The sequence below is a fragment of the Natator depressus genome, chromosome 6, assembly GCF_965152275.1.
Source record: "Natator depressus isolate rNatDep1 chromosome 6, rNatDep2.hap1, whole genome shotgun sequence".
NCBI classification, from domain to species: Eukaryota; Metazoa; Chordata; order Testudines; family Cheloniidae; genus Natator; species Natator depressus.
In genome coordinates, this window is record NC_134239.1 from 59,621,591 (window position 1) to 59,645,001 (window position 23,411).

The 23,411-nt window shown below is 50.5% G+C and overlaps 1 protein-coding gene across 3 annotated transcripts in view; it reads right to left on the minus strand.

The window, feature by feature from the left end:
• The window catches only part of LRP4 (LDL receptor related protein 4), a 102,946-nt gene extending 100,343 nt beyond the window's left edge, over positions 1 to 2,603 (minus strand). For all 3 annotated transcript variants that reach the window (XM_074955385.1, XM_074955384.1, XM_074955383.1), the window contains exon 1: positions 2,322 to 2,603. In XM_074955385.1, the coding sequence (XP_074811486.1) occupies positions 2,322 to 2,526 (205 nt within the window). In that variant the 5' untranslated portion in view covers positions 2,527 to 2,603. The remainder of the gene's footprint in view (positions 1 to 2,321) is intronic.
• Positions 2,604 to 23,411: the final 20,808 nt, after the last annotated feature.

A 23,411-nucleotide genomic window follows, 5' to 3' on the forward strand; every position in this document is an offset into this window, starting at 1 on the left:
TTTGTAAATAAAATGATTCAATCCTAAACCTTCCACATGGATATTGCTAAGATGCAATGTTGGAAAGAGACTACAGAAGCAGCAGGGCAGACACCTGAAAAGTAGGCATTTGCACCTTCCTTGGCACCCACCAAAAAGGAGGCAAAATATTTGGGAATTATTTCCTTACTGAAACAAATCTGGTTTATGTTCGTGAAGTAAAGAGGATATAGTTTCCCATAACTACAGCTGGCACCACCCGTCATAAACCTCAGCATTCACCTACACATGGAGACCCAAGAACAAACTCTGTCATGAAACCTCAGGCACAGACAAACTGCCATAAAAAGCTTCCCATGAACATCAGTGTACTATTGCTTAGAGCAAAAACAGCAATTCACCTGCACTTTACAGTTAAACATCCCCCACCCAGGTCCCTCGTTAATAGCCAAGACACATTAACTAGGAGCACCTTGGTAACAGCCAAATTAAAATTCCACCCAGTTTTTTACCTATACAAATCTCTATGGTTAAGATTCTTTCCACTCCTTCTGGATTCCAATTAAACACCTGTACGGCAATTCCAGAGGAACTTCTATCTCCTCTGGTTACTAATACCAGATTCTCTGAGATACAAAGCTACAGCCCTGTTTACCTAGCATTTTCAAACCATTTTAGCACCTTCTTCAAAAGAGTGTGCGAATAAGAAGAGTGTTCTTGATAAAAAGGGAACAACACTGCTTGAAAACTAAACACAACCTAATTGTACCCCAGAGGCAATGCTTGCACAATGATGGAGATCAGTGCAAAGATTCCTTACAACTTCAACCCTGCATGGAGAAAAATGCATTGTATCAGCCAATCGTGGAGGAAAAGAAATAAGGTACCATAACCTCCAGCTCACAAAATGTAAACTTCCCTTGTAAACAGTATTGAAAGATGCTCAACAGAGGCCCTTTCCTCCCTATCACACCACCACCCAAAAAATTTTTTAATACATCGCTGTGTAGGGGGCAGAACTAGTCATAAGAATTTTGTCCTTCTGTTTGCTAGACTGGACTTAAACAGAGCAAATAGGTGGACACAATTCTCATGACTAGTTCTCTAGCTACTCCACAACCTCTTACTACAAAGAGGTTATTACACACAGTATTCAGTATTTTTGGCAGTTCCCCTCTCTTGACATTTCTATCTCAGAGAGTTCCAAGAAGGCATGTGGGGAGAAAAACATCTGAATTCCTTCAAAAGCAGAGAGGGTAAGTTAGGAGAAGTTTCACCAAAGCAGGACTGTACCTTTAAGGGGCCGTGTTATTGGATGAGTAGCTGCATTCCTGCTCAGGAAGGGCTGCTGTCCCAACATGTAGGAGAGGCTGGAAATAACCTGCACACATACAACCTTCCAGCTCAGAACTTATGCTCTCTGTCACAGTCTCTCAAAACACACAGAGCAGAGGAAACAAACAGAGGGCGCAGCAGAAACAAAGAGCTAAATCCATTGGAGACCAAACTTCAGAGAGAAGAGGCTGCATGTTCAGCCGAAGAGAAGGGGCCCTTTGGAAAACCGTGAATCATACAAGAATAGATCAAGGGAGCGGGGTTCCTTTTCTGTGGCTTTGTAAAGGGCCTGGCCCGATTGCGGCAGCATTATCTACACGGAAAGTTGTTCAGTGATCTTCAGGAATCCCAGGGCTCCCTCCAGACCCCCACCATCAACTCGCCCGTCTCTGGGGCAGGGGAAAAAGCGAGTGCCGAGGAGGGAAGGGGTGAGGACACAGCAGACAAAGCCCAACTGGGAAAAAGGCAATGAGGTTGCCCAGGTATCTAACCCCGTGGGATGCCTCCAGCGCCAGAGCGAGGCAAACTCTCAGCCATCTCCAGCCCACTACTAAATCAACAGATTCCGTCAGCGCGCCCCCTTCCCGGGGTGCCCCGCACGCGGCGCTAGGGGGGAAGCGCTCTGCGCCCCACCCCGCGGGAGAGCCAGCCAGGTGCGCGGTACCTGACACAGCGCTAGCGAGGGATTCACCCCGCACTCGGGACGCGGCTTTGGAGGGGAAAGGGCCCAAGAGTCCGAGCAGCTGCTGGGGCTCTAAGCACCAGGGCCCGGGGGAAGGAGAAGCTGCTACCCCCAGGTCTCAGCCGGGCGAGCACAGCCTACCTTGGCCCGAGAAGCTGGGCAGTGGGGTCCTGCACCTGCGCTGCCCCGCAGGGGGAGTCCCGCACCCCGACAGCGCTGGAGGAGCGGTACCGCTACTGCCCCCCCGCCAGGGGCCTTCAGCGCACGGCGGGGGCTGGGGAAAGGGGCTGCCCGGGGAAGAGACGATCCCGAGGCAAGCGCTTACCTCGGACGCAGAGCAGGGCTCCCAGCAACAGCGGCAGGAGGGAGCCCCCGAGCCGCCTCATGCTGGCAGCCCGCGCCGCAGCTCCAGCCCTGCACCGGGCTCTGGGGCACGGAAAGTTCTCCGGGTCGCTCCGCAGCACCGGCCGCTCCTCCGACGGGCTGAGAGCTCGCTGCACCTCCGGCTGGCCGAGCTCCGCTGGAACCATGCACCAGAGCTGCGGGTGGCTCGGTGTCCAGGGTGCTTTCGCTCGTCCAGCTTTCTCCAGCGCGACCGCCGCCGAGGGAGTCCGCAGCGGGCTCAGGCTCCCAGCTCAGCCCGCCCCCGGCCCAGGCCCTGCCCCTAGAGGCGGAGCCTTGCCGGAGCAGCCTCCGCTCTCCCCAACCAGAGCCCCAGAGCTGCACCGCTGGGGAAACTTCTTAAACTTCCCGAGTCCCCAGGCAGCGGCGAACCTAGGGCAGCCCCCGTTACCCTGTCTCCAGGCTCCTTCCAGTCATCCCCCCAGGAAATGGCACTGGGGCCGCCCCGCTGCCCCCGTTACCCTCCTAGTGCGCCCCCCCCCACCCCGCCAGCATCCCTACCATCACAGTGTGTCCAACCAAAAGGGCAGTTCCATTGCTCGCAACAGGGCGCTTCCCAGCCAGCCCTGGTCCCCGCACCAGAGTAGCAGGCCTTAGCCTCCGGCACCTCCCCATCACACCTCCCAGCGGGAGGTATGTCCTAGTCCCTAACCTAGGGCATTTCCCTAGCCTGGAGCAGTCTCCATCCACCCTTACCCCCACAGGGAAGCTCCCAAATGTACCTGCCTAACCCCCATTCCTTAATCCTCCTATCCCCAGCCTCCTGAAATATCTCGAGTCCCCAACAGCTCTCTGACTAGTTTATTCCTATTCCCTTTCGTCCTCCAAACGTGCATCCCTCAGGCCAATCCCCATCCTCCAGAGCAGCATCTCTGGTTTCTGAGTGCATTGCCTTGTATATCTCCATCCCTCAGAGACCGATCTTAGTACATCAATATTCCAATTCTTTGAGATTTCTGCGTAGTTTATAGTACACTTGAACATTCTATCTGGGCTATTTTGTAAAGTCCTGCCCCTTCTCCCTGGAGCATCCCCCCCTTTTGCCCCTAGTGCATCTCATCAAGTTTTTTGCCATCTGTAAGGTGAATACTCCCCAGCCCTTGCCCATCCATCGCTTTTCTGGACCCATTACTCAGTGTGTGCTGCAATGTCCTCATGGGACATATCTGATACCATGTTTTAATCTCCCTATTTTATTGTGAGTCTCATGCAATTCAGTGTTCTTCTTAAAGCCCCAGATTCTAGAGACAGCTGATTAGGGGGAAATCTTAGCTTTCATTAAAAATAAATACATATGTTTCTAGCCCTCACAGTTGTGGAGAAACACTTAAAAATCTGATCCAAGTGCCCCCCAAAGACTCATAAACCAGAAAGCAAATAAACTATTGGGTTTTTTTTTGTTTTGTTTTTTGTTTTGTAAACTCAATTTTTAAGCAAATCTCATGATTTTTTTGAGCCTGATTCAGGATTTTGACTCTGGGGATTTACATTAGAATAAACTTTAGTTGAAAAATCAATCTTAGTTGACTTTAAAACATTAATGTGAATGAATAACTGGTTAAGAGACTCTAAACAAAGGGTCTGAACTGCAGGCTGAGGTGAGAGTTGTGTCAAATTGGTACCACTGGGTCCGACGTAGAAATGGTCTTACTTAACATCTTCATTAATATGAATTCAGTGGGAGCTGCAGATGCTCATCTCCTCTAAGGATCAAGACCTAATGATCTGCCAGAGTGAGTAACCGGCACACCAGTGAAATGTGCCAATTATGCTAAATTAGAAGGAATTGAGAAAAAAAAAACAGTGAGGAGAAAGAACGTTATTAGAAAATGGGTGAGAAAAGAAAAAATAGACTCATTCTGGTCAAATTAAGCTAATGCATCTAGAAAGACTTAATCTGAAACAGAGCCTCAATGGGGAGAAGAAACCTAAGGTAGGCAGGAAGTCAGACAGAAGTTTTAAATATGGTGTGGCTACTACACAGGCCAACACAGCCCTGAGCAGGTAGGGGATACATTTCCCTCTATATGGATCTAGTACAACTGCACCTGGAAAACAGAATTTAATTCTGATCACTTCCTCACCAGAGATATATTAATGAATTGGAGGAAATTTGAAGAAGAGCGACAAAAATGATCAGGTAGCTGGAGGAAGTGATGTAGGAGGAGAGATGAAAAAGGCTAGATAGTTGCTTACTGTGGCTAAGCAACATCTGAGGCAATGGGGGGACATGAAGAGTATGCAAATATTTGAAGAGTATAAACTCCAAGGAGGGAGAAGTATAGTTTATGGTGAAACAAGGGGTAGAACTAGGAGTAATGGGATGAAACCTACTCAGCTTTAGAATAAAATTAGACCTGTTTCCCACAATAACAAAAATACTTCTACCTATTTGTGGAAAGGAGAACAGACTCAAAGCTTGTTTATGTTTAGATTCCCTGCAGGATCTATAGGGTGAGATCCTCAGCTGGTAAATCAGCATAGCTCTGTTGAGTTCTATGATCAGGTCCATAGAAGTTTGTAAGATGCTCAGATGCACCAGTGCTGAGTATGGTAAAAGTACATAGATTGGACATAGAACTTCTTGATGGTGACATGCATAAGGCTGTATAATAGTTTCCTAAGGATTGAGATGGAAGCATTTTCCTGTACATGAAACCAAATCCTTTTGAGAAATACTTTGTCATGACCTTTAATAAACAAATAAGCCTGGTAACTTTTGTCCCCTCCGTTTTCCTGGGAAATTTATTATTCCCTTGTATTTGGTTGTGTTGTGTTTACAAAGTCATGCTATAAAAGGCAGAGGATACCTACTAAGCTACCAAAAAGTAGCATGGTTAGAATAGGATTGTGGGAGTCAGATGACCTGGGTTCTAGTCCTGATTCTGTCACTTTTTCTGTGCATGACATTGGGCAAGTCACTTCCCCTGCCCATACCTCAGATTCCCCATTTGTACAATGGGGATAATTATCCCTACTCTGCTTTGTAAATAATTTAGAGATTCTATGGTGAAAACACTAGAGAAGATATGATCAAGAGGGTAAGCTCCTGTGCTTGGGAAGCACGGACAGAGGCATAAGCAGGTATGGCCACTAGCAGAGAAATGAGGGCTTATTATTGTTAAATAAATAAGTATTTTACAGAGAAACCTTGATGAGAAGAAGGAAAGACGAATTGGAGTATGTAAAAAACCTCAGGAGGTGGAGCATTGATTAACTGGGACTATAGTCTATGAGGAAAGAAACAAGTTGTTCCACACAGGGCAGTTGGGTCAAGAGAGTGCTATGGCTCTTGAACAGTCAAAATTCAAGATTTCCTGCATTACCATTATTATTCATAATTACTGCATTATTATAACATGCATCTCAGTTCCCTTGCCTGTGACATCTCTAGTGATCAAAACAGATTGTAGCTTGAGTGGCCTAGGGTTTTGGAGTTGAAGAGTCAACGTTCCAGTTCCACATCTCCAGGAGTATGTGAAATTTATTTCATATACCTGACTCTGGCATCTTCATGTGAATACTTTATACTGTGGATTCGCCTCTTCCCTTGGTTGCTTTCCCTGAAGTTTTCTAACCATAGATGGTTTTTTACTTTACCCAGATGTGCTTATGGTTGTCAGTTAAACTCTACTGCTTTCCTGTATACTGCTTTCAACCATCAGTGCTATATTTTACACTGCAGATTTGCAAAACGAAACACATTAAGTGTCTTTATTCACAGTCTGAGATATGAAACTCTCATAGACATAGCTTTGTAGCTTAATAACCAAATTATAGAATTAATTTGAATTTACCTCTCTGTTACTGTATGGAAAGATGGGGCTGCCAGCCTGCCAGCCCACTCACCCTGTGGCCACCATGAATGTTAAACTAAAACAGACTGACTTATTACAAATACAAAAATCCTTCTCTTGCTTTTTCTTCTAGGCACCAAGTTTTCTTGAGTGTCTTCTCCAGGCTGGTCCTCTTCTCCTTCTAGCACCTGTTCCCTTAAATACTTTATGAAAAATAATCTAAATCTAACACTCTTGCATGGTTGATGAGACTCCTCCCTGCAGTGAAATGGTGATTACTCAGGCTCTTCACAGAGCCAAAGTTGCAAATGTAGCCTGAAATCTAGCCTCAGGAACATCACAATTGACTGCCTTGCACCTGATAAAAAGGAAAGAGTAAACAAGGGAGATGTCCATTTAAGAGCTCGCAATGGCACTCTGGGAACTTAGTTTAAAGGATGGAAGTCCAAATGCCCCTAACCTCCCAGACTTATGCATTCAAATGTATGAGGATAAAGTTGGTTTCCTAACTCCAGTGTTGAGCATCTAGAAAAGTAATTTGATTTTTCCTAAGGAGCTGAGCACCTACAAGTCTCTTTGATTTCAGGCTACTGATTTAGTTTGTAAATGTTAGCCTCTCAGCCTAACATTGTGACCAAGTGGTGGAATTCCATCACATTACCTAGAGAGGAGGGGATTGACTTATCCTAAGCAAGCACCTGAGACATGGTGCTCCTGTGCCTGATGAGATAAGGCTCCCCATTCCTGAAACACTGATGTGTATGAATTGGGTCTCAAAGGGAAGCTGTTGCTCCACAAATCCTCATGGGAAGGAAAGGGAAGTGAAAGGCACAAACATATAATTCTCTCAGCCCCACAAATCTGCTCAGTAAGAGAGATGGGTCTCTTGTTATCAAGAGCTCAGCTACTATGGTGATGAGGGATATGTAAAAATGTAGACAGATGAAGCGAGCTGTAGCTCACGAAAGCTTATGCTCAAATAAATTTGTTAGTCTCTAAGGTGCCACAAGTACTCCTTCTCTCTTTGTGGATACAGACTAACACAGCTGCTCCTCTGAAACCTAGAAATATGTGGGTGTGTGCTTTCTTGGAGATGAATCAGTCCTTTTACTTTTTTGGCATGGTAGGCTGGGCAAGGGCTGCCAACAGGTAAAAGACAGAACCCTTAGATCTGTCTGATAGAGATATACCATATCAAGCTTCTGCCTCCCTATCAGATGGCTGACTCAGAGATTCCTCTTCATACCTCTCCCATTTCTCACCTTTGCTCGTGATAAAAGTGTCTGAGAGAAGATTGGAACCAACTAATTGCTTCTTGACTGCACTAAATTGGAGCTGCATGAAGGCACGGATGAGGGTAAGTTACACAATTGCACACACCCTCTATGTCTCCACACCTGTCTGAGGTCGCCCACCCTCCCCACACATCTAATCTCCCTCCCAGCCATATATACCTGCATCCAATATGTTCACGCAGGTCGCTGCAGAGTTGGGACTTCATTACACACAACCATTAGATCACTGGGTTGTTTTTTTAATAGTAAAAGATCTGATTGTTGTTATTTAAAATATTATACTTGTGTTTAGTGGTCATGCAAGGCACCATCTAGGTAGTCCTAGAGATGGAATCATCTACTTATCCACAGAAAAGGCAGTGGCAGTACCGCATGTTTTCTCACATCTACCCCCTGCCAGTGTGCCTAAACCCTGAAAGAGAGAAGGCCCACCTCTAATGGGGGAAGAAAAAATCCAATCTCCATGTCTCATTCAGTTATTTGTCTCTCTGCAACAGGAGGGCTAAACTGTTGATTGTAATGGTAAGATTTTGTGATTGGGCTACCAGTCCAGTGGGAATCTTTTTTCCTGCCCCCATCATTTCATACAGGCCACTGAAAACAGATGATAACATTTGTTTACTACCGATATGGGCTAACTTTGAACTGGTGACCTGGGGTGAAAAACTAAACATCTCATTGCCAATAAAACTCTTATGGGGAGGGGTAATACTAATTAATCTGAGCTCTCTCTTCTGTGTTTCTGGCATTTTCTCTGTGGCAGTGAAGTTTGCCTGGCCTCTGCACCATCCACACAAATCCTTTCACTTGAAACTCAACGTTGGAGAGGCAGCAATCGTTATAGTTAAGGATACAAACAGTTTCCATTATAAAGCCCTGTTTTAGGCACTCATCAACTTGCAAAATATTCACGTTTTGTGTTGAAATTTTCCAGATTTGGTCTCTGCCCAAGGGTGAAGTTTCTGGATTGTTGAAGCAAAAATAGTTGACGTGCTTTTGAGAATGAGGAGAGTGGAAAAAAAATCATTCTTCCCATTATATTTTTTTACAACCTTTTTGTGAAATGGCTGGGGGTGGTGGGGAAAGCTGCATATTTAAAACATACATTAAAATTCTGACAATCTGAGGCAGTGTATGTGTGCTGCATTGTTTATTTAGCTCCTGATCCTAAACCAGTGAAGTCAGGGGAAGCTTTACCATTGACTTTAGTGGGCACAAGTTCAAGCCCTTAATACAAACTATCAGCTCTCCTGGCAGAGACAGTATCTTCTCTGTTTTGAACACCACCAGAGATATGATCAGCAGAGTCAGGGGAAGGCATAAGCAACTAAGCAATTGTTTAGAGCCCCGAGTAGCTCCAGGAGCCTCCCTATTAGTTATTAGTATGTGGGGTGGGGGGGCCAAAAATATTCCTGCTTAGGGCTCCCAATGAGTTAGCACTGGTACTGCTGATCAGCTACGCTCAGTAAATCACAGAAATGGACTCGAGTCATAAAGTTTTGATCTAGATCTCAGCTTCCCCCAAAGTTCAAGCTCTTCATTAAGGAATAATAATTCTTACCTCTGTTCTTATTACTATACGACACTTAATGAAAGACGTATAAACTTTGGATTGACTTTTCACCCCTAAAGAGGTTTCTTTACTATTTTGTATTTCACTCTCAATTTGGATAGGGGATTGGACTAGTCAATTTCATTTTCTGTGTTTTAGGAGCTAGCTTAATGGTGCAGTTTAGTTCACAAGCCATAAGGAGAAATTTAAATACAATCTCCCAAATTTTTCATTTTAATTTTAAATAGGCCATAAAAACATTTCTCTATTTCATTCTGGAAAATCTTTTCCCCCTTCCATTTTAGAGTTATTTGCCAGGGTCTCTTTTTCTTTGTTCCCTTCCTTTTTGCTGTAGTTTCTCTTCTCACTAACTCATTTATCTAAAACTTCTTCTTTCTTGCATGTTGTGACGTTCTGTACCTCGTGGGAACACCCTACACCGCCTTGTTCATCCTTATAAAATAATTGTGTGGTATCCAATGCAAAGTTTGTCATGTCGGGTGTCTTCAGAAGGCTCATGATGTACTGAGCATTGTTGTTATAGTAATTGTTACATAAATCTTATAGTAATGTTATTGGTTGTAATTTCATGTATATAGTTATGAGGCTGAAAATGTGTCCTCATGGCTTAAAACAGGCCCAGACAAAATTCTCCAAGAGCAGAGGGGCAGTTCACACCTTATCAGGGCACGTATGGGACAAACCCAGCCCAGCCTCACAGGAACAAAGGACACTGGCCTAGGGAGCAACAAAGGATCTGTTGGACTCTTGAGTGAGTCACCCCACTTCCTTTGGTCAGTTTGGGACTATGATGAGGTAATGCTCACCTGACTCTGAAGGCGGGAGGTGGGGGGGAAAGAGAGACAAAGCCAAGAGGGAAGAAAGGACATGAGAAAAGGAAGAGACGTTTACCATGCTCTTCCTCTCTCTTCTGCCTCCATCTACAGACATCACCACCAAGTGACTGAAGCACTGATAAAAGGGGAGAACCTGGCTGAAGGGCAACCAGCCAGCCTGTGGTGAGAAACATCTAAGTTTATAAGGGCACTGAAAGTGTTAAGATCAGCTTAGAATGTGTTTTGCTTTTATTTCATTTGACCAAATCCGACTTGTTATGTTTTGACTTATAATCACTTAACATCTATTTTTATAGTTAATAAATTCGTTTGTTTATTCTACCTGAAGCAGTGTGTTTGGTTTGAAACATGTCAGAGATTCCCCTTAGGATAACAAGCCTGGTACATATCAATTTCTTTGTTAAATTGACAAACTCATAAGCTTGCAGCTGCCAGCGGGCATAACTGGGCACTACAAGATGGAGGTTTCTAGGGTTGTGTCTGTGACCAGAGATATTGGCTAGTGTCATTCGGTTGCACAATCCAAGGAGCAGCTTACATGCCAGAGGCTGTGCGTGAACAGCCCAGGAGCAGGGTAAGTCTGGCTCCCAGATTGGAGTGATTTAGCAGATCACCGGTCCAGATAACAAAAAGGGGAACATCACACATGTACATCTGAGTTTCTCTTTTCTAAGCTCCCCAACTACTACAAAACTTTATGGCTCCCACTTTCTCTCCATATAGCACTACAAATATTGTTACTCTTGAAAATGTCCCAGGTGCTGTGTAACCAGCAGGAGAGACAATGAACATTCCTTACTTTGTCCCTTTTACATTATTAAATATTCTCCATTCTGAATACAGAAAACAGGCTTCTTTTCCATGACAGGCTGTATAATCCATCAGCATTATTGCCTGAGTACAGCCCAAGAGGCTGCATCTCTCTCATACACAGTCACACTCAAACTCTGTCTATCTCTCTTTTGTGTGCACAGGCACACACATACACAGCGGATAGACATAGTCCTGGCTGCTGAGGGTTACAGGGAATATTCAACAGTCAAGAATGAAGAATGAAAAGCACAGGCCTTCTTGGGTTACCCCCCAGGATGAGCTAAGCCTTGGCCGTCAGAAATGTTTCCTGTGCCAGAATTTCCAAGCAATATTTATTTTTACCAGGCGTTTTAGACTTTTTTGTTTGGCATAAGATATCCTGTAAACTCTGCCAGAAATGGATGTTTTTCTTCTCTGCATCATTAGCAGGGCGGCATTCCAGCAGAGAAGGGTTACTCACTTGGTACTTAAGTACTTTTAAAGATGTTGCCTTTTCCTTTCTGAAGAGATAATGTGAACAGAAACTATTGAGAGATTATTCTCCAATTTACTATCACAGAAAAAAGCCAATTTTCCTTGCTGAGGCTTGAACTCAAGGATGGCCAACATTTGGGTTCTGTTCTTATTGTAGGCTAGAGATCTATAATGCAACTTGCAGCCACCCTCGACTCTGATATGAAGATGCAGCTTGCACAAGCTACACTCCCCAGCATATAATGCTTCCTCTTGACCTAAACGGATCGCACAGATTTTAAAAGCTATATTATGATCTGGGGTAAGGAAAAATGTTTCAGGACTTGTTGTTTTATTTTTTTAAGCAATTTATATTTTGAATGTAAGGACATAAGAACATCAGAACATAAGAATGGCCCTACTGGGTCAGACTAAATGTCCATCTCGCCCAGTATGTTGTCTTCCAACAGTGGCCAGTGCCAGGTGCCCCAGAGGGAATGAACAGAACAGGTAATCATCAACTGTTGCTCATTCCCAGCTTCTGGCAAACAGAGGCTAGGGACACCATTCCTGCCCATCCTGGCTAATAGCCATTGATGGACCTATTCTCCATGAATTTATCTAGTTCTTTTTTGAACCCTGTTATGGTCTTGGCCTTCACAACATCCTCTGGCAAGGAGTTCCACAAGTTGACTGTGTGTTGTGTGAAGAAATATTTCCTTTTATTTGTTTTAAACCTGCTGCCTATTAATTTCATTTTGTGACCCCTAGTTCTTGTGTTATGATCTGGGAACAATATTAAACCTAAGGCATTATGAATGTAGGGTTCCAGCAACCTATAGAGACTTCCAAATGAGAACACTATGTTCACGGGGACATCAGATCTCCATTTAGGTTCCTTATATTCACCAGCCCAAGGGGACAAAATAAAACTCGTACCAACTCATAAAGAATCCAGGTGAATAAGTAAAAATGGAAAATTTTCAAAGATATTGCAGATTTCTATTTGCTTCTGCTACATTAGCAGTGAAATAGGCACTTGTCATAAGAGTTCTAGGTGCAACTGCAAGTGTTAAATTTGAAGCACTTTATGGTGTGAGTCTTGGCTGCTTCAGAGACATCTATCTTTCATAGTGAAGTCTTCCATTTGTTGAGAACCCTTAAAATGCTTGTGCTAATAGCCTCCAGATTATAACTTCTGGCATGATGTTGGCTGTGAAAGGCCTTTAACTCTGACCATGACTCCCCTGAAGTTTGTTGACCTCCAGATCACAATGCAAGCCTACCTGTTTGCCTAGACTTTTCCCTGAGAAAGTGAGTTGAGGTTTGTTTCGAGGGGATATTAAAGGAGTAGCATCAAACTGCTAGCATAGGAGTGACTAAGCCAAGGATTGTGTCCAGCATGCTCTAGATGTTTCCTGCAGCTTGAGCAGGCTCAGGCTGAGCTGAGTGCAGTAGTTAATAAAAAGTACCAATCTTTCTCTACAACCAACCTGTCTCCTGAGAGCTCATTAATACTACAGGGTAGGGATTTTCATAAAGTCATTTCACTGGGTTTTTGGCTGAATCCTTTAACTAACATGAAGTCAATTTGCTCATCTTTTTATTATGTAGTGAATGTGCTTAGGGAATTTGGTAAGCATATTTATCATTTCAATACTTAAATCAGTAATTCCACAAGGGTTTCTAGGCCATTTCCACAATGCCTCTCATCAATTAATCACCCTGCCTCAGCTAGTACATATTCCTACAGTGCACAGAACAATGGGACCCTGATTTCAGTTGAACATTCTAGGTACTACTTGCTGACCATTAAGCCAAAAGGGATTATTGCTAAGTAATGACCTATTGTTAAGTGAATCAAACCCTTAGGAATCTTTCGGAATAATTTGTAATAATGATATAAAGTTGTTTAACCTTTATTAAGCAACAAAACTTTCCACTTTTAATGTTTAGTCTAATATCCTGTTGATCAGAATAAGCGTGGTTAACCACAAATGCACTAACCACATTCGTATGGAAAGTCTGGATGATATTTCAATATATGCTTGGAAATCTGCAACATGTAAACGACAAAAGGGGTATGCATAACTGTCTTGTATGTTTAAAAAAAAAAGGAAGTTATAGGCTGTCAACAATCTATCTATAAATAACTGTAAGTCTGAGTTGTTGGTTGAATCAGACAGGACTGGGATCAGACTATCATCAGCTGCAAGTTTTGGTTCTATAAGGACTGAGTATTGTATATCTGTTCTTATGATGCACTATTCTTAAAGAATAAAGGGAACTTTATTGATAAAGGCAATCAAGCTTGACTACTCCTGTTGCACTATTTTATTACCAGCTAAAACTGGACCACTAGTAATCAAAATGTAATCTATTTATCTATAAACACATTGTAATACAAATAAATAATAGTTTGTAAAGCCACAATTCTCTGCTGCTTCATATCCCTCCTCAAGATTTCTCTCTGCTGCCAAGGCTAAAAGAATAACCAACTCATGAAATTATTTTTTTTTTAAATGGATTGCATTTTACCCCTCTTACCCACCCTTTGTCTGTTTGTCTTTTTAGACTGGAAGCTGTCTGGGGCAGGGACTGTGTTCTTGTGTGTGTGAACAGTGCCTATTACCTTGTCTGTCCTACCAGGATACTGTTGTGCTCGATGGTGTTAATGGCGGCCATCAGTCACAGACCTGGTTAAAGCTGTTGCGTGTACTAGGTACTTTTCGATCAGGGTAAATAGAAGGAGCAATCACATGCCCCTTTGCATAGCGACAGCTGAAACAATACAAGCCATTGCCGAAGATACTGACCAGCACGGCAAGGTTTGAGCAGAAGCTAAGCTATGTAGGCTGAGGGGTTTCTGTGGGGACTGATTGCAGACACAGAGATGGGAGGACTGACTGACCCTTTTTGGGCACAGTGCTCGCTGGAAAGGCACACTTGGATTTCTGAACAAGGAAACCACCTCCATTTGTTTGTTCCTATTGTGTTTAGAGAAACAATACTTTATGTACATTTTTTGTAAATAAACAGGATTGTACCAGTGAAATACCTGACTCTTGTAATCAAATTCTCATCCTAACTAAAACAATCCAAGGCCCCAAATATTGGCTAACTGCTTGGGTCAAAGGGTCAACAATCCAAATAAATAATTTTAAATAACAATAAATATTAAACATACAGGTATGTGCCCAAACAACCCAATAAAAATAATCAAAGAGCTGAAAAGCCCTCATTCTGTGAATGTTCCAGTCCAGTGGCTCTGGGGCTCTTCATATCTGCATTTACGAGCAGCCAGATGCCCTTCCAAGATGACTCATAATCCAGATCATTATGAGGCAGCTCAGCCCTTTTGATTGGGATTCTAAAGGATTACAGAAGAAGAAATATTTCTTGATATGGCAAATGCTGAGTCTGGGGGGACTAAAGGCAGAAGGAGGCAGATTTTAGCTGATGGTTTACCTGAAATAACCATTTCTTTATCCCTGCAACTGTACCATTTTGGCCTGTCACCTAGCTAAATCTCACATGCTAAGTAGAGCTGGGTCAATATTTGGATCGGAAACCACCACCAAAAATACGAATAGGTCATGAATAGGTCATAATATGAATGAGAGGCTGCTAGGCAGCTCTCTAACACCACGTTCCACAGGCCATTACCCTCTCATTCCACTGAGGGTTACCAAAAGAAGCTACAGCATTTGCTCAAGAAACTCCCTGAAAAAGCAGAGGAGCAAATCTGCACAGACACACCCCTAGAACCATGACCAGGGGTATTCTATCTGCTACCCAAGATCCATAAACCTGGAAATCCTGGACGCACCATCATCTCAGGCATTGGCACCCTGACAGCAGGATTGTCTGGCTATGTAGACTCTCTCCTCAGGCCCTACGCTACTAGCACTCCTAGCTATCTTCGAGACACCACTGACTTCCTGAGGAAACTACAATCCATGAGTGATCTTCCAGAAAACACCATCCTGGCCACTATGGATGTATAATCCCTCTACACCAACATTCCACACAAAGATGGACTACAAGCCGTCAGGAACAGTATCCCCAATAATATATCCACAGCACCCCTGGCTGCCCGGCACCCGGAGCCACCCCTCCTCTTTCCCAGCCCATCACTGCTCCCACTCAGGCCCTAGGGGTACCTCCCCCAGTACGCCCAGATGAGCAGGAGAGCCCCGCCTTTGCTGCGTGCACTCTGGCAGGGCCCGTAGAGGAGGGTGCGGTGGGGGTATCGCCAGGCGTGGGAGAGGGCCGACCCCAGGGGGAATCTGCCCCCCTCCCCTCGTGCTGCCCCACCGTTGCCTTCCCGGGTCCCCGAGTCATCCTCCCTGCCCCCTGCCCCAACCCCTGTTACTCAGCCCGCAGACGATGCCATGGAGGGCTGGACCCTAGTACAGGGAAAGCGGGGCAAGCGGAAGGCTCATGCTCCGCTCCTGCCATCTGATGCAGAGGCCCCCCGGAAAACCAGGAAAGGGGGCACCGCTGCCAAGCCTTCTGCCCTGCCCATGGCCGCGTTCCATCCACCGGTGCTGGCTGGGGAAGACGTGGCAGCACCAGAGAGGAGCGCCGCCTCTCTGTCGGGGTCCCTCCCCATGGAGGCCTCCGATAGAGCCCCTCCTGCCCCCTTAACATCTGAAACCCCTGCAACCCCGAAGCGAGCGTCGCCCCGGGCACTGGCAGGGAGGGCCCCAGGGTGGTGGGAGGCGATCTCCCCTCTATCTATGAGGAGATCGAGGCCCTGGGTCTGACCCCGGTCACCCTGGGGGAGGATGACTCTCTGCCAGCGGGCCTCAACCTGAGCGACCTCACCCCAGCCCCCCCTTCCCCATGCCCCCTCCCCAAAACCACTGCTTCTGCTCCCACCTCCGAGGGTCCCCTGGACTCTTCAACCTGCCTGGTCACAGGTGGCACTCTGTTGACGGCGGCCGAGCCTGCTGAGGTGACGGCCAGTGCCTCGCGGCCGGAAGCTGAGTTAGCAGGGGTATCCCCTGTTGGCGTGGGGCAACTGACTTCCTTCCTTGGTAGGGGCCCCACTGAAACTTGCCCACCTCCTGATGTTGTGGCTATCACACCTGCCATTGAGCCTGAGCCTGGCATCACTGGGGACTCCCTCCCCATCCATCAGACCCCTGAGCCAGACCGAGGGGAGCCACATCCCAGCGGTCCAGTTACTGGGGCCCAGGATCCTGCCTCTGTCCCTCTCCCTGACCCTATTCCTGACCCCTGCCCTGCCCCTACTCCTGACCCCGTCCCTATCCCCTCCACCTCCCGCAATGCCATTGCCGTCTCTGGGGCTGTCTCCTTCCCTTTCCCAGAGGGTGACCCCCAGGGAGCGGCATTTGTGTTTCCCTGTCCTGAACCACTAGGGGCTGCTATCTTCCCTCCGCCGCCCCCCATTGAGCTGGGGTCTGAGGCAGGCCATGTGGCGCCGGCCCGTTGGGTGCCACGTCAAGGGTCCGCCCCTTGCCTGTCCATCTCAGTGGGCCATGGGGCTGTGCCAGGGGCCCCACCAGAGGACGACCGGGGCCAGTGACCCCACCCCCCCATCGGCTGCGAGAAGAGCTGTGGGAGTTTCTAGACGACATCCGTGGCTCCAGTAATAAGGTGCAGCTCGCTCTCCAGCAATGTGGGGATTTTCATCAAATCTTCCGGGCCGTGAGGGCCTCATGCGGGAGGGTAAAAGGACCAGGAAGCAGGGCGCTGCAGCTTACCACTGGGCCTGCGGCTTCCATGACTCCTTGCTCACCTTCGGGGTAGGTCACGGTTTGCGAGGATCCCCCCCCAGCCCTCCTCATGGCACCTATCACCTTTGCAACAATGAACACCCGGGGCTGTAGGATGGGTCTCCGCAAGTGTCAGGTGCTCTCCTTCCTTCGGGAGGAGGGGTACTCTGTGTTTTTCCTGCAGGAGACCCATACGGATCCAGCCGACCAAGACAGCTGGCCGCTGGAGTGGGGGGACAGGGTCTACTTTAGCCATCTCACAGTTCGTACCCCTGGAGTGGCAAACCTGTTCTCCCCCGACCTACGGCCTGAGGTGTTGGGGGTCACTGAGGCTGTGCCGGGCCGCCTGCTGCACCTCTGGGTCCACACGGAGGGGCTCGTGGTCAACCTTGTTAACGTCTATGCCCCGACATCGGGCCTGCAGTGGTTGCGTTACTTTCAGCAGGCGTCCGCCTTCCTCGGCACCTTGGATCCTCGCGAGTGCCTGGTCCTGCGCGGGAACTTTAATACTAGCCTCGAGAAGCGAGACCACTTGGGAACCGAGCAGTGCCCGGCCGCCATGGATGTCCTCCAGGAGATAGTCGACCATCATTCCCTGGTGGACGTCTGGCACGACCACCACCCAGACGACGTCTCAACGTTCACCTTTGTCCGGGTGGAGGCCCATTGGTCGCGCCACTCCCGGTTGGACCGCATCTACTTATCACGTTTCCACCTTTCATGGGCCCACTCCTCCAGCATCCGGCCGGCCCCGTTCTCCGATTATCATTTAGCCACCATGACGGCCTCTTTCTGTGCAGAGAGGCTGGGGCCGGCCTATTGGCATTTTAACAACAGCTTGCTGGAGGATGTGGGTTTTATGGCATCCTTCCGGGAGTTCTGGCTGGCCTGGCGAGGGCAGCAGCTTGCCTTTCCCTTGGCGCGGCCGTGGTGGGACCTGGGGAAGGTGCGTGCCCGGCTCTTCTGCCGTGACTACACCCAGGGCACCAGCCAATGGAGGGATGCGGCAATAGAGCAGTTGGAATGGGAGGTCTTAGAGGTAAAAAGGTGTCTGACCACCAACCCTGAGGATCCATCCCTTTGCGGCTCATGCCAGGAGAAGCGGGAGGAGCACTGGGCCCTCAATGACCATCAGGCCCGGGGTGCTTTTTTTCAATCCTGCATCCGCTTCCTTCGGGAGATGGAGTGCGGCTCCCGCTTCTTAATATTCTGTTATATTTCTGGTTGCACTTTTCCCCTCACCTCCTTCTCTATGTACTCCCTATCCATGGCCCCGCAAAGTCATGGGACCTCCTGGTCCACCTCCTCCTGGCCCTGGCTAAAACGGCCATCTATAAAACCAGGGAGAGGAGGTTGGCCAATGGAGACTCTTGTGACTGTGGGGCCTGTTTCCGATCATCTGTCCATTCACGTATCCAGGCAGAGTTCCTCTGAGAGGCGTCCACTGGCTCCCTTGACACCTTTCAGGAGCAGTGGGTGCTGTCTGGGGTTCTCTGCTCGGTGTCCCCGTCAGGCTCCCTTCTTTTGACCCTTTGACTGCACTTCCGTCCCTGTTATTACATTAGTTGTCCCACGGAATCATTTGGTTTCCAGGCCTTTAGATCCTCCTCTTAGGCTGGGGGGCGGGTCCTTAAGCAGTGGGCGGGCTCCTGCCCGCCCACTTCCCGGAACCCAATAGGTCCCAGCCACAGCCCTCTCCCAGGGCTGATTTCAAGCCCCACAGGGCAGGAGCGGGTACCCACCCTGCTGCAGGAGGGAGAGGTCAGTCTGCTCGGGCTGCCCTGCTGGCTAGAGTTCCCCCCTTTGGACTGCTGCCGCCACTGCTGCTGAGTGAGGGGGGACACTCAGGAGGGAGGGAGGAGCCAGGACCCCACCACCATCACCACTGCCACCATCTATGGGTCCCTCCTGCCTGGCCAGCTGATTGCTGCTCGCTGCTGCTGCTGTGGGAACCACTGCTGCCCTCGAGGAGCAGGAAGAAGAGGACTCCCGCAGAAGGACATTTTGGAGGGGGTTTATTTACAAACTGAGGGACTTTTGACATCTCTGCCCCTGGGGCGGTGGTGACTATTGTTGCTGTGGGGAGCAAGGGGGAGAGGCGTGGAGCCCTCCTCCTTGCCCATTTGCTCCCCTGCCACCACCCCCACCATCACCGCCACCCCCTCCACCACCCCACATACCAACCGGACCTGCTCTTTGCCCCTTGACGTGGCTGATTGTTTCCCCCCCCTTCACCACCTGGGACTGTTTGCGTCAGTGAGCGGCAATAGACTAAGCTACACAAGCGCACATGGGCACACGTGTCTCCTTACCTTGGACTTTCCGTCCCCCAAGTTGCGTTTGACTGGTGGGGTCCCCTCCCTGCTGTGCCCCGCAGCCCCCCTGTGCAAGCTTGCCCACCCCCCCTGCAGCCCGCCCCGCCCGCTACTTGCTTTGTTCCCCTGGAAGTTCCCCTTCTGTTAGTTCTACCTCTCCCGCCCTGGCCCTTCCAAGTTTGCTACCTGCCCCGCCCCAAACTTTGGGTTTTAGTTTGGTTGCCTGCCCCGCCCTTGTATTTGTAGGTAGCATTTGTGACTTGCCTAGCTTTTCCCTTTTCCCCCTGCCCTCCCTTCCCCCCCCCCCGTTCAGCTCTTCTTACGTGCCACCCCATAAGCGCTTGTGTCCTTTTCAGTTCCCCCCCGCACTGTTCACAGCCCTCCTGATGAAACTGTAGTCCCTCCCACTCCCAGTGCAGCTGGAGGAGCCAGTATCCCTGCCCCATAACTGTGTCCCTTTTCTGTCCCTGCTGGCGCCCTCCTCCCTTGCCTGCAGCCTAGTGGGGAGGGGTGGTCACTTTCCCCCACGGGGTGCCTTCTTCCCTGCTTACAGCTTAACAGGGAGGAGTGGTTAGCCCCTTCTGCCACATTCCCCTGCCCCTCCCACTGGACCCTCCTCCCCTCCCCATTACTTAGTGGGGAGGAGCGGCTGCCCATCTTGCCCCCACCCCCATATTGGGGCCTCCTCCTGCCTCTCGCCATCATGGAGGAGGACCTTGTTCCTGCTCCTACCCCTGCCCCTGCTGACCCCGTGGTTCCTCCCTTGCCACTGCCCCTGCCCACCACAGTGGATGCCCTCTTGGCCACCACTAGCCCAGACTCCGCCGCTGCCATGGCCGCCCCTTCCACCAGCAAAAAGGGCCAGGGGAATAAAAACGGCAAAGGGCCCACCCGGAAAACAAAACGTCCCATTGGCAGGGCTGCCCTCCCTACTGCGGCCCCGACATCTGCCATGGCCCCTTCCTCCCCAGCTGTTCCCTCCACCAGCTCTGGGAGTGTTCCATCCTTAGCCCCCAGAGCGTATGCCCAGGTGGCCACCGCCCCTCCACGTGCCACCGTGCCATCTGCCCCAACTGCCGCCTCCAGTACCATCCTGGGCGACCGGGATCCCTTCCCCTCGCTGACCAGGAGGCATGGCATCCGCTGCCTCCTGGTGCCCACCTCACCCCACATTGAAACGTATGTACGGGCGCTGGCGAGGGTGGTAGGGCCCACAGACATCGTGGCAGCCTCCAAGATGTATGGTAAAGTTATGTTCTTCCTAGTGTCGGAGGCCGCCGCTCAGGAGGCGGTAGAGAAGGGCCTGGCGGTGGGGGGCATGTTCGTCCCTCTAGAACCCCTGGAGGACTTGGGCGTACGGGTGGTATTGACCTCCATCCCGCCTTCCTGCCCAATGTTGCCCTGTTGCCTGCCCTCTCCGCCCTGGGGAAGCCCATTTCCGTCATCAGCCCTCTCCCGCTGGGCTGCAAGGACCCTGCCCTCCGCCACGTTCTGTCCTTCCGCCGGCAGGTGCAGATCCAAGTGCCGCCGGCAACGTGTGGCGGGGTGGCGCTCGAGGAGTCCTTCTTGGTACCCTATCAGAGGGCCCATTACTGGGTCCATTATTCGACGGGGGAGGCCCGGTGCTTTCTCTGCTGGGCGACGGGGCACGTCCGGAGGGACTGCCCCCTGGCCCGGCCCGGAGGAGCATCTGGGACCCCCGAGACCTGGGAGGGCGCCGGCCCTGTCACCACCGGCAACCCTGGCAGCCCGGCTGCCGCTGCCCCTCCTCCTGTGGAGGAGAGGGCGGCAAGACCTTTCCCAGCTGAGGGAGAGGGTCTGCCCCAGGGGGAGGTTTCCCCTCCCCCCATTGTCCCGCCCTTGCCGCCCCATGCCCAAGAACCCTAGCCCTGCCCCTGCCGACTAGCCCTCCGCCTCCACCTTGGAGGGCTGGGTCCTCATCCAGGGGAAACGCGGCGCACGCAAATCGCGGGCTCGATCCCTCCCCTCTGAAGAGGAGGGAGAGGAGGCCCCCCGAAAGATGCCGCGGGGGGCTGACGTCGCTACATCTTCCACCGCACCCCCGGAAGGAGCCCGGCAGGAGGCGCTAGCCACGGGAGCCATGGCAGGGGACGGAGACACCCCTGCCCCCCTTGTTGAATGCCCCCCTCCATGAGGAGGCCTCTGTGGGAGTTCCCCCGGCTCCCTTGCCATCTGTGCCCCCCGCCGCCATCGATATCGGGGCTATTACTGCCCCGGTTACTGGCAGGGAGGACTCTGGAGCTGCAGGGACTGAATTTACATCCATATTTGAGGAGATCGAGGCCCTGGGTCTGACCCCGGTCACTCAGGGGGAGGACGACCCCCCGCCAGCGGGCCTTGATCTGGGTGGTGGCTCAGTTCCACTGTCCCCTCCTCCTTCTCCCTGCCCCTCACTCCCAGCTGTAGCCCCCGCTCTGGTCTTTGGGGCGCCCCTGGCTCTCCCTATCTGCCCGGCTGCGGATGGCACCTCACCCGAGGCCACTGAGCCCCCAGAGGCGACGGCCGATGCCGAGCGGTTGGGCCCTGAGCCTGTGGGCGCACCCTCTACCATCTGGACGGAGCGGTTAGTCTCCCCTCTGGAGGAGGTCCCCACTGAAGTTTCCCTAGTGCCTGATGCCGTGGCTGCGGATGACGTGTTTATCACAGCTCCCTTGCCCAGCGTCGGTGAAGGCCCCCCTCTAGCCCCTGTTCCTTTGGCCCCCAATCCTGGCTGAGAGGAGCCATACCCCGGCAGCCCGGCTGCCAGGAACCGTGAACCCACCCGTGTACCTGCTCCTGTTCCTATGCCTCCTCCCAACCTCTCTCCTGTCCCGGTCCCAATATCAACCCTTGTCCCTGTTCCCACCCCTTCTTCTGCCCTAGTCCCTGTCCCTGTTCCCACCCCGATCCCATTTCTGTTCCTGAAGTGTTGCTCGCTCCCTTCCCTGCCACCTCCCATGCTATTGCTGCCCCCGAGGTTGTCTCATTCTCATTACTCATGGACAACCCTCAAGGGGTGGTTTTTGCGTTCCCTCTTCCCAACACTATGGGGGCTACACTATTTCCTCCACCGCTCCCTCCCGTGCTGGGGATGGGGACGGGCTGTCCGGTGCAACCGCGCCAGGGCTCCGCCCCTTGCTTGCCCGTCTCTGCAGGCCGCGAGGATCTTTCAGAGGACGGGTTGGCGGCCACATCCCTCTCTGCACTGAGGGAAGAGCTGCGCCGTTTCCTGCTGGACACCCGTGGCTCAAAGGGCAAGGTGCAGCTCACCCTCCAGTGTTGGGGGGACTTCCATCACATCCTCCGGGCCATGAGGGCCCTTCTGGGGGAAGGGTGAGGGACCCAGAGGCAGGGCATTGCGGCCTACCAGTGGGCCTGCAAGTTCCACAACTCCCTGATGACCTTTGGGGTCGAACATGGATTGTTGCAGGGCCCGCTGGAGGCAGTCGATCACACTGCCCTTGAGGATTCGCCCCGACCTCCCTATGAAGGACACCATCTTTGCTACATTGAACACCAGGGACTGTAGCGTGGGTCTCCGCAGGAGCCAGGTGCTCCCCTTCCTTCGGGAGGCGGGGGTACTCGGTGATCTTCCTGCAGGAGACCCACATGGCTCCAGCCGTTGCGGCTAGCTGGTGGCTGGAGTTGGGGGACGAGGTTTACTTTAACCACCTCGGCGCTTCTTCAGCTGGGGTGGCCACCCTGTTCTCGCCCGAGCTATGGCCCGAGGTGCTGGGGGTAGCCAAGGTCGTGCCGGGTCATCTGCTGCACGTCCGGGCCTGTGTGGAGGGGCTGATATTAAACCTGGTCAATGTCTACGCCCTTAACGCGGGCCCGGAATGAGTGCGTTTCTATTGGCAGGCGTCGGCCTCCATTGGCACCCTGGATCCTCGCGAGTGCCTGGTCCTGGGCAGGGACTTCAACACCACCCTTGAGGACTGGGACCGCTCAGGAGTCGAGACATCCCAGGCAGCCGCGGGCGTCCTCAGGGAGATCGTGGACCATCACTCCCTGGTGGACGTCTGGCATGACCACCACCTGGATGACGATGTCACCTTTACCTATGTCTGGGTGGAGGAGAATTGGTCGCGCCACTCCGGGTTGGACCGCATTTATTTTTCGCGTTTCCATCTGGCACAAGCCCATGCCTCCGGCGTCTGGCAGGCCCCGTTCTCGGATCACCACGT